This window comes from Muntiacus reevesi, chromosome 3, assembly GCF_963930625.1.
Source record: "Muntiacus reevesi chromosome 3, mMunRee1.1, whole genome shotgun sequence".
Lineage (NCBI taxonomy): Eukaryota > Metazoa > Chordata > Mammalia > Artiodactyla > Cervidae > Muntiacus > Muntiacus reevesi.
This window is the reverse complement of record NC_089251.1, coordinates 129,179,119-129,191,259: the sequence shown is the minus strand read 5'-3', so window position 1 is coordinate 129,191,259 and position 12,141 is coordinate 129,179,119. Positions and strand designations below refer to the sequence as shown.

At 58.7% G+C, this 12,141-nt stretch overlaps 2 protein-coding genes across 3 annotated transcripts; one reads left to right on the top strand and one right to left on the bottom strand.

The window, feature by feature from the left end:
* Positions 1 to 497: 497 nt before the first annotated feature.
* CHPF (chondroitin polymerizing factor) lies at positions 498 to 5,650 on the bottom strand. Its single transcript, XM_065930479.1, has 4 exons — positions 5,087 to 5,650; positions 3,283 to 3,856; positions 2,605 to 2,784; positions 498 to 2,195 (listed from the first exon to the last, which is right to left on the bottom strand). The coding sequence occupies exons 1-4, from the start codon at positions 5,398 to 5,400 to the stop codon at positions 936 to 938; spliced, it is 2,328 nt and encodes a 775-aa protein (XP_065786551.1). The 5' UTR covers positions 5,401 to 5,650; the 3' UTR covers positions 498 to 935.
* Positions 5,651 to 5,831: 181 nt separating this feature from the next.
* TMEM198 (transmembrane protein 198) lies at positions 5,832 to 11,238 on the top strand. Of its 2 annotated transcripts, XM_065930480.1 has the most exons (5): positions 5,832 to 6,241; positions 6,555 to 6,759; positions 8,925 to 9,500; positions 10,540 to 10,742; positions 11,097 to 11,238. In XM_065930480.1, the coding sequence occupies exons 2-5, from the start codon at positions 6,594 to 6,596 to the stop codon at positions 11,232 to 11,234; spliced, it is 1,083 nt and encodes a 360-aa protein (XP_065786552.1). In that variant the 5' UTR covers positions 5,832 to 6,241; positions 6,555 to 6,593; the 3' UTR covers positions 11,235 to 11,238. The 2 variants fall into 2 exon arrangements, with proteins under 2 accessions (XP_065786552.1, XP_065786554.1); XM_065930482.1 differs by lacking the exon at positions 5,832 to 6,241 and having other exon boundaries at positions 6,326 to 6,759.
* The last annotated feature ends 903 nt before the right edge of the window (positions 11,239 to 12,141 follow it).

The following is a 12,141-nucleotide window of genomic DNA, read 5'->3' as shown; positions in this document are numbered from 1 at the left end:
GTAGTTTAGGGACAGCCAGGACCCCAGTCCTGCAGTGTCAGCAGGAGAGGGCAGGCCCCCAGGACTCAGGACAGCTGGGCTGGTCCTGCTTCCTGCCCTGCTCCAGACCCGGCTCCCCTTTCGGCAGGGGAGAGGGTGATCCAGCCGGCCTGGCCCAGCTCCCAGATTCCCCTGCCCCAACTCCACTCCCCGAAGCCTGCACCAAGGGGAGCAGCAGCTCTTCCAGACCTTGGCTGAGCTTGGGGTGGGAAAGGGGGCTTCCTCAGGCCTCTCTGCTTCTGATCTGGTTTTATAAAGTGCTGACAAAATTGGGAATAAAGAGGCAGTAAGAATTCTCTGTGTTTATATGTGACTAAGCCGGGAGCTGGGGCGTGGCAGGGCACACGCATGACTCGGTCCCTTGGAAGAGGAAATCCAGGCGCCAGCCAGCACCAGGAAGCCTCCATCCTCAGTCCTCCCTGCCCCCACGCCCACCTTTCAAAGACTCAAGACACTAGTCCACACTCAGCCAGTTTATTAAAGTCAGGGAGCTTCATCAGGAATGCAGAGGGGAGAAGATGGGAGATGCCCCACCCTCCTCTCTCAGCTACCCTTCTCCAACAACTCATCTGCAGCCCAGGCCCCCTGGGCTGACCCTAGGAGGTGGGGCTGGCGTCAGGCAGACTGCACTGCATAAATATTCGGAGGCCACAGCCTGAATCAGCAGCGTCAAGGGACCAGGGAGACAGGATTTGGGGCAGAAAAAGGTGGCTCCAAGGGTGGCTCCAGGCTTGCTCTGAGCCGGAGGGCGACCCCACGCGAGAGAGAGAGGGGCCCCTGGGGTCTGGGGCTGCGGCCAGCCCTATCCAGCGAGTCTGGCAGGTTGCTCCAGGTGGTTGGGGGAGGAGCGGGGCCGGGCGCCGCCGCCTTGCCGGTTCTGGGGGCGCAGGGCGGGGTCAGGTGCTGTTGCCCTGCTCCTGCTCAAAGAGCAGCATGGCCAGCTGCGTGCGGGAGCCGAGGCTCTCGAGTGCGCTCTGGCGACAGCGGTGGTAGAGGTCCTCGCTGAGCCGTGCACTGCACGTCTGCGCCCGATAGCGCTGCAGCAGCGCCGGCTCCACAGCCCGCAGCACGTGCAGGCTGGAGAAACGCAGGAACAGCTCGTACACATCCAGGCTCTCCATCAGCTCCTCCTCCTGGTCCGAGGACGCTGCCAGCCTTGCTCGGGCCGCCACGTAGTCGGAATTGTAGAAGCAGGCCTCAGTGGCCGCCTGGCGATCGAAACGGCCTGTATCGCGGCCCAGTTCGGGGGGTCCTGGGCCCTGGGGTGGGGCCACGGCCGGGTGGAAGGCCTGGAAGTGCATGGGAAAGAAGGCCTGCCAGCCAGAGATGGCATGCATGCGGCAGCGGTTCAGGAAGTCAGGAGTGAGCACTGTGTCTGGCCCGGCCAGCAGGAACAGCGTGTCCAGCGGGTGCTTCTTGGAGAGGAGATCCATGAGGCGCAGCGGTGAAGGTGCGGCTGTCTGCACGCTGAGCCAGGGCACCCGGGCACCAGGGAAACGCCGCTCCAGTTCTGCCACATGGGCCTTGACGGGGGCAAAGACATCGGCGTGGGCCGCCCGCTGGGCCTGTCGGGGCTCATATAGTAGCAGCAGGGTCAGGGCTGCGGCAGCATCACCAGGCTCCAGCGCTGCCGTGGCAAAGGCCTCCAGGAAGGCAGGGGCCAGGTCACGCTCGGCCGCGGCCAGTGGGAGTAACACAGTGAGACGCGAGGCCTCCGTGACGTAGGGCACGGGCAAGATCTCCACGCGGCTCAGTGGCCGTAGCAGCTGCACCCGGCGGGTGAGGGGCCGGCGGCCCCCCTGGGGGGTCAGTGCCTCCAGCTGCAAGTCCAGTGTGTACTCCATCCCCCGGGCAGGATCGAAGCGTCGGTAGCCGTTAACCAGTTGCTGTTTCTGGAGCCGCAGGGCCGGCTGGTATCGGCGGTTGAGCTCCTCCAGGGCTGCCCCCAGAACGTCAGCCACATCGGCTCGGTCAGCCCCACGCAGCGGGCAGCGGGGGGAGCCATCAGCGCAGGAGAAAGCATGCTGCTCTGTGAAATAGTCCCAGCGCAGGACCTCAAAGCGGGAGGCAGGGCGAGACGGTGCTGGAATGCCCACTGGCCAGGCGGCTGCCCGCTCCCCATCCGCTGCCAGGCGGCTGGTGTTCTGGATCTCCCACTGGGTTGGAGGAAGAGGCCATGAGCCAGGCGCGGACCACGGGGGCCAGCACGCAGCCGGGAGGCTGGGCAGGAGCACGTGGCACTTAGCACAAGTCCCCAGTCTCTTGCCAACCTCAGCCCACTCAATGCTCCCACCTGTCCTTTCCCCAGATGGGAGGCAGCCTAAGAATTAAATTGGAGAGGCTCCTCAGAAAAGGTAGAAGCAGACAGGGACCAGAAAGCAGAGATGCTCTGATTCTTGTGCTAATTTTTTTATTTTCCTGGGATCTCTGAGACCTCTTAGGAAACCCCACTCTCCCCTCCTCACCCCCTACTCCCTATCCTCCACCTCCTACCCTCCACACCCCCCTACTCCTAACTCCCCACCCGCCAGACTCCCTACCCCTCACCCCCAGCCCAGACCATACCTGTAACTCCTGGATCTCCTGGTATGTGCGTTCCAGTTCAGCTCGAGCAAAAGCCTTGTGCAGCTGGTACACGTGCACAGGGTCACGGACAGGGTGAGCAGTCAGGGCACTACGGAAACGAGGGTCCCCTTCCTGCACGGGCTCCCCAGGGCTCAGCTCCAGGTAGCTATAGTGGACCCCCTGGGGAGAGGAAGGGCAGTGGGAAGTATGAAGGGACAGTGCCCCACCCCCCCAATAGTGTGTGTCTCATCTCTCCATCCTATGACCCGTTGTGGACTTGGGGTCAGAATTCTGTGGGTGTCGGCCTACCTTGACCGGTTGTGAGCTTGTGTGACCTTGGGTAAGCCTCTGCCAGCTCATCTGTGAAACAGGCGTGTGTCCTATCTCAGAGCTGTCCAGGGGCTCAAATAAAATAATAATGGCCAATAACAAACACCTACTATGTGCAAGCCTCCCTTATTTTTTCTAATCCTTATAACAAGCCTGAGAAATAATTATTTCCATTGGTATGGATGAGGACGCTCAGTACATTCAGTAACGTACCCAAGGTCACAAGGTTAGAAAATGACAGAACTACAGAGAAACCCAGGCCTATATCTCCAACCACCCTCTCTGCCTCTCAGGGGGATGTACACATGCAGAGATGGGAGGCACCAGTGGGGTGGCTTCTCTTCTTACCTCGTGGTCGCCAGTGCAGCCCACCCCAGTGGCATCAAGGATGCAGCGGCCCAGCCACTCATCCGGGCGCGCACTGACGATGTCATTGCGGCAGGCTTCCAGGTGGGGGCGCAGCTGCTGCAGCAGTGTGCGCGACAGCAGCACCCCAAAACCCCCGTGGCAGTAGCGGCCTGGGGCAGGCTCTCCACCGATGAAGTCCTGGGGCCGGCCCAGATAGAGGTGGGCAGCGGCTGCCAGGCTGAGACGGCCGACTAGGCGAGCCAGTCCGTGTGCCTCGGTGTAGGTGGCATCGGGTACGAGGAAGAACCAGTCGAAGTCGTCGCCGTGCTGTTCCAGCAGGTGGCGCAGTGCCAGGTGCAGGTGCCCAATGGGCCGCTCCTCGCCTAGCGTCACCACGGCCATACCTGGCGGTGCCCGGCGGCCCCTCGAGCCCGTCAGGAACACCACACGCTCCAGCCTGTGCCCCAGCGTGCGGTTCACGGCCACGCCCAGCGTAGGCAACGTGGCCTGTGAGGTCAGCACCGCCACGAGCAACTTCTGCCTGATGCCCAGCTCCGTGCTGATGTAGCGAGTCCTGGGGGTGGGGGAAAGATGGCACAAGGTTATCAAAAGACAAGTAGGCCAGGCAGAGGGTACCATGCGTAGGCTTCAGCAGGTCATGTCCTCGTTGGGCCTGTTTCCTCGTTTATGATAGAATAACTCTGTTCCAGGGGTCATGAGGATTTAAGGGAACTGTTGACCCTACCTACCCAAGTGCTTTTAAAAGGGAGATAGATATCCATGCAGATATGAGAGATATATTATGGGTCCGATTCTCCGTTTTGTTATTTAGTAGTTGAGTCTTTGAGCGAGTTATTTAACCCACCTAAACCTTGGGTAGCCTCATCTGTAAAATGGGATGATTGTATCTCTTTAAAGCACTTAGCCAAATTCTTGGCACACAGATACTCCACACATCATGTACATACTTATTTCTAAATAATATGCCATTATACCACAAATAGATCACAGAAACGATGGAAAGGGGTAGATGACACTGAGGCATAGTGAATGTGTTTGGGGGGGGCTCAGTGGTTCCAGAAACTTACCTTCCATAATACAGAAGGTAAGCTGAAGAACTGGAATTTGAACTCAGTGTTACTTAGGAGAAATTATTTCAACTCATAGGCAGAGGCATTAATGGGATGGATACATCATCCTTTACCCACAAACCTCCCTCTTTCCCAGGTGCCCACCCAGGTACAGGAGATACAGGCAAATCCTTGTTGTTGTTTAGTCAGTAAGTCACATCTGACTCTTTATGACCCCTTGTAACCCACCAGGCTCTTCTGTCCATGGAATTTCTCAGGCAAGAATACTGGAGTGGGTTGCCATTGCCTTCTCCAGGGGATCTTCCTGACCCAGGGATCAAATCCAGGTCTCCTGCATTGGCAGGCGAATTCTCTTACTGATGAGCTACCAGGGAAGCCCGCATAGGTAAATCCTCTCTTTTCTCTTTCCCTCTCTCAATGCACCCACTCTATATACTAGTCATTTCTCTAAACCTAACACCCAGTCAGTGAGCTCTGAAGACCTTTGAGGAGGTCAAGCAGGTTTAGGTCAGAGGCGAGTGAGTTCTGCCCAGGTCTGGATGGGGCCTCCAAACCTTCCCAGGGAGCAGGGCCATCGGAAATGATCGGGGCCCAAAGACTTCCTGGCTTGTTAGACCCTTCCTTCCGGGACCTGACCCAGCCCCAGGCGGCCTCCGCTGCGCACCCATCCCAGCCGGTTCCCAGGGGGTGGGGCTGGCGAGTCCAATCCCTACCTGACGGCCTTTTTGGCGGCCTGGCCAGGCTGTGCAGGGTGGTAGGGCAAGACACGCGGCTCCCAGTTCTCCCCGGCGCCTGCACCGGCCCCGGGCCTCTCGCGCTCCGCTCCGGGCTGCACCGAGTTGGGCCGGCGCGCCGCATTGGTGTTGCCGCGCGGAGGCAGCTCAGAATCTCCGGGCTGGGGCGGCCCTGGGCCGCAAGGCTCCTCCACCCAGGTGACGCTGAGTAGGCTCAGAGTGAAGCCCAGAGAGATACCCACGGCTACGGGCCCCGCGGGCCTCAGCACCGACAACAGCAGCGATGCCCGCATGGCGCCCGGACCGCGGGTCCCCAGCCCTGGAGCAGCCCCAGAGCAGCAAAAGGAGGCTTCGAGGGGGCGGGACCGGGGAGGGGGCGGATCCGGAGGTCCTGAGCCAAGCGGGCGGGTCCCCTCCCTCCCCGCCGAGCAAGGCCAGCCGCCAGAGCGGAATCCCCTGCGCCGCGTTCCTGTGCCCCTCCAGCTGCCGCTCGGTACCGCGTAGGGTCCCGGCGCTGGGCGCGGGAGCCTCCGCCGAGGCCGCCGCTGTCCGACGTGTCACTGGAAGGGCCCCGCCCCCGGGGTGGGGTCTCGGGCTCCAGCTACCGGAGAGGGAGGAGATGGGGGAGGTTAAAGGGGAAGGACCCCCGGAAGTGCCCCCTCCTCAGTGCGGGAGAGGCAGACGTCGGGGGCGGAGTCCCCTACCTCCCCCCCGGCGTGGTTGGTGCGTCCCGTGTGACGTCAGAAGCAGCCCGCCCCTGCCTGGATGGTGCGCCCTGAGTGACGTAAGGAGCAGAGGCCGGAGCTGTCCATCAGCACCAAAGGCCGCGGGCGGGCTCAGGGCATGGGGCCGCGGCTCTGGGGCAGCCCGAGCCCCTGTTCCTGCTTCTTTCCCTTCCCCGGGCCCAACCTAAGTCCCCGGACGTCGCGGGACTGGAGTGCCAGCCGGTGTTGGAGGCGGAGCGGCGTCGCCGCCGCGCAGGGACCGGTCCCTCCGGCCCAGCAGCCCCTTTCCCCTCACCGCGGACTTTTACCGGACCCCAGTCAGCTGGAGGCTCTGGCGCCTGGCGACCGCGGCCCCTCCGGTCCCTGCACAGCCTCTTTCGCTCAGAAGCTCAGGTCGCCTCCAGCCCAGGTAGATCTTGGATAATCCCAGATTTAGCCGCCCACAGACCAGTGTCCTGGCTGCCTTCTCACCGGCAGCACACTGCCCTCATCTCCCCCCAACTCAGTCCCCCTTTTAACTTCTTCATCCCAGCTCCCTCTTGCCAGGCACTCTTTCCCTCTTTTGTCTTTTGTCCCTTACTTCAGGGATGCTTCCAGAGCTGTGTAATGTGGGCGCCACTCCTTTGTCCACTGTATCTTTGCCTAGTTCTCCACTCCCATCTCACCCTCATCCTGGTGGAGACCCAGGACTCCTCCTTGACCCCCAACTTCCTCTCTGTCAGGCTGACGTGGGAGGGTGACTCCCTTCTGTTCCCAGCACTATGCCGGGCACTGTGGCAACACTTCGGTTCCAGCTACTGCCCCCAGAGCCAGATGATGCCTTCTGGGGAGCACCCTGTGAACAGCCCCTGGAGCGCAGGTACGAGGCACTGCCGGCCCTCGTTTGCATCATGTGCTGTCTGTTTGGAGTCGTCTACTGCTTCTTCGGTAAGACCCCATCTCATTCCTCACTTGCCCCCCCCCCCCCCCGCTGGTTCCCCAAATTATTTTTCTGAGGCACCCCAAACCTTCTTTGGAACTTTACCATGAACTATCTTTCTTTTCTCTTTTTTCATTCCGTACATGTTTGTAGATAATTTAGACTCTAGATCCTGGAGAACACAGATTTTGAATTAGGCATGCTTGGATTTGAACGTGGTTCTGCACTTTACTAATTATGATGCCTTGCGCACATTAACCTTTCTAAGCCTCAGTTTTCTCATCTGAACAGTGGAAACAATGATATCTGTCTCACATGAGGTTGTTGTGAAAATTAATAAGCACTCAATAAATAATAGTTATTGTGGTGTAGATGTGTTTGGGTCACTATGCTAGGGAGGCACCGAAAACATTTAGAAGGGTGAGTTAACATGGTCCCTTACCACAGGGTATAATGTCTAATGAGGGAGAGACTTCTGGCACATTCATACCTACAATACATATTAGAGGGAGCTAAATGGTGATCACATACATGGGGATATATGTAAAAGGAAAGCTCCAGTAATCAGTGCTACTGTGAATGGTTGTCCAGGACACAAGGGAGTTCGGTTGGATAGGCAAGTGGGGGCTGAAATCCAGACCATGCTCTACTTGCCAAACTCTAGAGCTTGGTGCAAGGCTGCTTTGCCTAGAGGAAGGCACAACTTTTTCTAATGCACCAAACTGCCAGATGGTCTAGTGGAGTAGGTGCCCAGTGACTCTACAGCAAGAAGTACAGAACTTCAGATAGGGAAGTGAGGTTTATTGGCTGAGCATCCAGGGAAAGCCTCCAGGCAGAGCATTACAGGTGGCTGGATGAAGTGCAAAGGAAGCTTGGAGGTCTGAGTTCCAGGTTGGGCAGAAATAGGGCAGGACTTATGTTCTGCAGCCTTTACACCTCCCCCTAGAATGGCTGGGTAGTAGGCAGGCATGGAAGCCAGATGGTCCCTCTCCTTCCACCTCCAAACTCTGGGCTGAACAATTGCAGAGTGGGCAGGAGGAAGAGCCCTTCTATAGGTTCAGGACACATTCTGGGTCTCCAAGGAGTCTGTGTCACCTCACCCCCTCCACTATTTATACCAATCCCTCTACAGTTGCTCAATGCAGCCTGCCGATCCCTCTCCTGGTCTTCCCTGCCCTGTGGCTCTTGGAGGCGCCCACTCTCAGGCTCTTGAACCCTTTGAGCCATTGTGCCTGCCCTACTCCTTTTCCTGATCCTAGAACCTCCTGGACTCCAGTGCTTCCTCTCATTCCTAGCACTGATTCTCCTTTTTATAACCTTTCTCTTTGGCTCTCCCTGACCATTTGACCCCCATCTCTGACTTCCATCTTCTCAACTTTTCAGCATCCCTCACACTTCCAGGTACCCTTACTGGGCCTTATGGCTCTATAACCTCCATTTTTCTGAAACTCCACACCACTATTTGCCCTATAATCCTCTTTAACTCCCTGTGGCTCCTTGTGAGCCCTATTGACGCCCCCCACCAAGCTATCTCATTACCTTCCATCCATCTGACTCTCTATTACTCCTAACACAGGGGAATCCCTACAACCCCATTGTCTGTTTGCCCCCACTATGATCTCAATGATTACATTTTTCTGGCTTCAATATTATTACCCTCTCTTAAAAACCCTTTAATACGCTCAATGATACCACATTTGTCAATTCCCTTGACCTAAAGACTTCATCTTTCTGAACCTGTGTGACCTCGTCTTTCATGTTCTTTCTGACTTCCAAATACCTCATCTCTCTGAATAATCCCACCCTAAGGACTCCAGGGATTTTATTGGTCATCTATCTGTGACCCCAGTGACCTCTCTCCCTGACCTCTATGATCCCAAAAACCCCAGTGACCCTGTAACTGATAGAATGATCTATCTCTATCTCAAAAACCCAACATTCCTTTTAATGACTGTCTGTTTCCCACAGACTCCCAATGACCTACCTCTCTGACCTTCTTTGACCCCAGTGGTCCCTTCACTGTTGCCCTCAGGACCCTAGGGACCCCCAATTCTCTAAGCTTAGTGTCCTGCCTCTGGTTCCCCTGTGATTCCTTGATCTTGACCCCTCTGACCTCCTACCTCCAGCCCTGTGACCTTGTTTTGGCCTCTCACTAGCCCCTGTTTCCCTCCAGGTTACCGTTGCTTCAAGGCAGTACTCTTTCTCACCGGGTTGCTGTTTGGCTCGGTGGTCATCTTCCTGCTGTGCTACCGAGAGCGAGTGCTGGAGACGCAGCTGAGTGCCGGGGCAAGCGCAGGCATCGCGCTGGGCATCGGGCTGCTCTGCGGGCTGGTGGCCATGCTGGTGCGCAGCGTGGGCCTCTTCCTGGTGGGCCTGCTGCTTGGCCTTCTGCTTGCCGCTGCTGCCCTGCTGGGCTCCGCACCCTACTACCAGCCGGGCTCTGTCTGGGGCCCCCTGGGGCTGCTGCTGGGGGGTGGCCTGCTCTGCGCCCTGCTCACTCTGCGCTGGCCCCGCCCGCTCATCACCCTGGCCACCGCGGTGACCGGTGCCGCACTCATCGCCACGGCTGCTGACTACTTTGCCGAGCTGCTGCTGTTGGCGCGCTATGCGGTAGAGCGTCTGCGGGCTGCCCCTGTACCCCCGCTCTGCTGGCGGAGCTGGGCCTTGCTGGCACTGTGGCCCCTGCTCAGCCTCATGGGCGTTCTGGTGCAGTGGCGGGTGACGGCCGAGCGGGATTCCCACACGGAAGGTGAGAGGGTACAGGCCAGGGTGGGCATGACAGAGATGGGTGGTTGGGTGGGGGGGTCTAAGCTGTTGTGGATGGGGGACGGAGCTGTAGGCACCAGCAGCAGAAGGCCTCAGTTGAGTTACAGAGAGCAGGCTGGCTCAGGGTCTGGGAGAGCAGGACCTCAGTGCCACCGTCCATGCCACAACAGATGGAACAGCGGCTCTGTGCCAAGCCCCTTCCAGACATCTGGGGATGCAACAGAGACAAAAACAGAAAACGCCCCCATCCTTCCAGGGTTACATTCAGGGTGAGGGAAACAGACAACAGACAGGCAGACTAAGGAGATAATTCCCATTGTGTGGACTGATATGAAAGAGGTGTGCAGGGTAATGTAACATATGGACGGGGTGGCCAAGGAGGGGTGTCACATGGAAGAGGTGACATTTAAGCAGAGACCTGAAAGATAAGGGACCAGCCATGCAAAGACCTAGAGAAGAGGGAAAAGCAAGGGCAAGGGCCTGAGAGGGAATGAGCTTGGCCTGGTAAGGCGGTGGGGCGGGAGTTAGGGGGTGAGAGGGGCAACTATGTGGCCACAGTGGGCCATGATGAGGACTCCGGATTTTATTAGAGGGCTGGTGCGATGCCATTGGAAGTTTAGCAGGAAGGATATAAACTAATTATTTTCTGGCTGCTGAGTGCAGAAAGCATCAGGGAAGGCAGGTGTAGAAGGGAAGCCAGTGGGGAGGCAGCTTAGTTGTCCGGTTTAGAGATGCTGATGGCCAATCTAGGTGAGTCACCTATGGCTCCAGACTAGGAGAGAGGTAGGGTAGCAGCCTGGAAGAGGTACCTAGAGCCTAGGAATCTCCCCTAAAGGCCTCTGGAAGAAAAGACCTGTGGGAGGCCCTATCTGGCAAGTGGGAGACCAGGAGAGTAAAGGAGGAGAGGTTTCAGACCAGGGGAATCTGGGGGCCTGGAGTCCCCAGGTAGGAAGGGGCGGGGACGCTTGGGCGAGATGAGGTACGTGGGCCTCTGAGAGCCTGCTCTTCCCCACCCTTCGCAGTGGTCATCAGCCGGCAGCGCCGACGTGTGCAGCTGATGCGGATTCGGCAGCAAGAAGAACGCAAGGAGAAGCGGCGCAAAAAGAGACCCCCAAGGGCTCTCCCCAGAGGTTCTCGGGCTCCTCCAAGGCCTGGGCCCCCTGACCCTGCTTATCGGCGTAGGCCAGTGCCCATCAAGCGCTTCAATGGAGACATCCTCTCCCCGGTGAGCACCCCGAGCCCTTCCCTCCAGCCCGAGTGGGGAGAAGGGGGTGTTGGATTCTGTCCAAGCAGGACTGGGCCTTCCCCAGGGCTGGTCACCGCCTAGAAGGCCTAGGGCTTGTCCACCACTTAGGGGTCTGATGGGTGGGGGAGAGGTGTCCTGAGTGTGGATTTTAATGAGGCATGGTACAGGGAAGGGTCTCAGGGCCGTGCACTCAGGGTGGTGAGGTCCCAGGCTGGCAGAGGACCAGGATGGGTCCCAGGCTTGTGATGGCGCAGGCTGAAGCCGTCTGCCTGGGTGGCTTTCAGGGCAGGGGTCTGCAGTGGCACTCTCACACCTGTTTCTCCTTTCCCACAGAGTTACATCCAGAGCTTCCGGGATCGGCAGACTGGGAGCTCTCTGAGCTCCTTCATGGCCTCGCCCACAGATGCGGACTATGAGTACGGGTCCCGGGGCCCGCTGACGGCCTGCTCTGGGCCTCCCGTGCGGGTATAGCAGTCCAGCTGCCCCTGCCCGCCTACACTCATCGGTCACCAGCTCTGCCGGCTCGGGGAGGCCTGCTGGGCCAAGGCTCAGCCACCTGGCCTTGTGCCCTTTGGCCGTTCCTTTCCCCACCCTGGAGAGGGATGGCTTGGCCACCAGATGGGAGGACCTGGCTCAGGCCTGGCCTGGCCTGAGGGGAGAGCCCCCTCCCAAGCTCCCCGGGAGCTCCTGAGGGACGCGAGTGTGAGCCCCGCTGGGCTGTGCTCAGGGTTGTGTGTGTCGCCTGTGTGTGCGCGTGTGGAGGGGTGGGCTTGGAGGGGACCCTGGGACCCTTGCCTTAGATTTCTGATTGGTAGGGCTTCTCCAAGGGTGGCTCCACCTCCTCGCCCACTGCCGGGGTCCCATGGGCCACTCTCCTGCATGTCTAAGTGGAGGAAGCCTGCCTTCCTCCCCCATCACCTCCACCTCTCAGCCAGACTCATCTAAGCTTCTTGTCCTTGTCCATGGGGCAGACTGCAGTGGTCCTCACTCTGGTCTCCTGTCCTCTGCAAGTCACCAGCCTGAGGGGAGTGGCAGGGGATGGGGTGGGGGGTGCTGCTCGGGGCTGGGTCTGGGAAGGGGGCTTGGAGGAGGGGGCTTAAGTGCGTGGTGCATGTCCGGTGTCTGTCATGCCACCCTGGACACCTCATGCTTCTGTCTCCTCCCACCCCACCCTGTTTTACATCTTTTATAAATGTGCCAAACTGTGCAGCTTCTGCCAGGAGTGGTGGTGTTTGGTGGCTAGCACTTCTAGGGGCCAAGATGGAAGCACTGCAGGCTTTGGTCCCCTGCATCACTCACTCTGTGGGGGCTCCAGGCGACTTCTGTCCTCCCATGTCACACAGAGCCAGGAAAGGAGCTGTACCTTTTTATTGTCTCC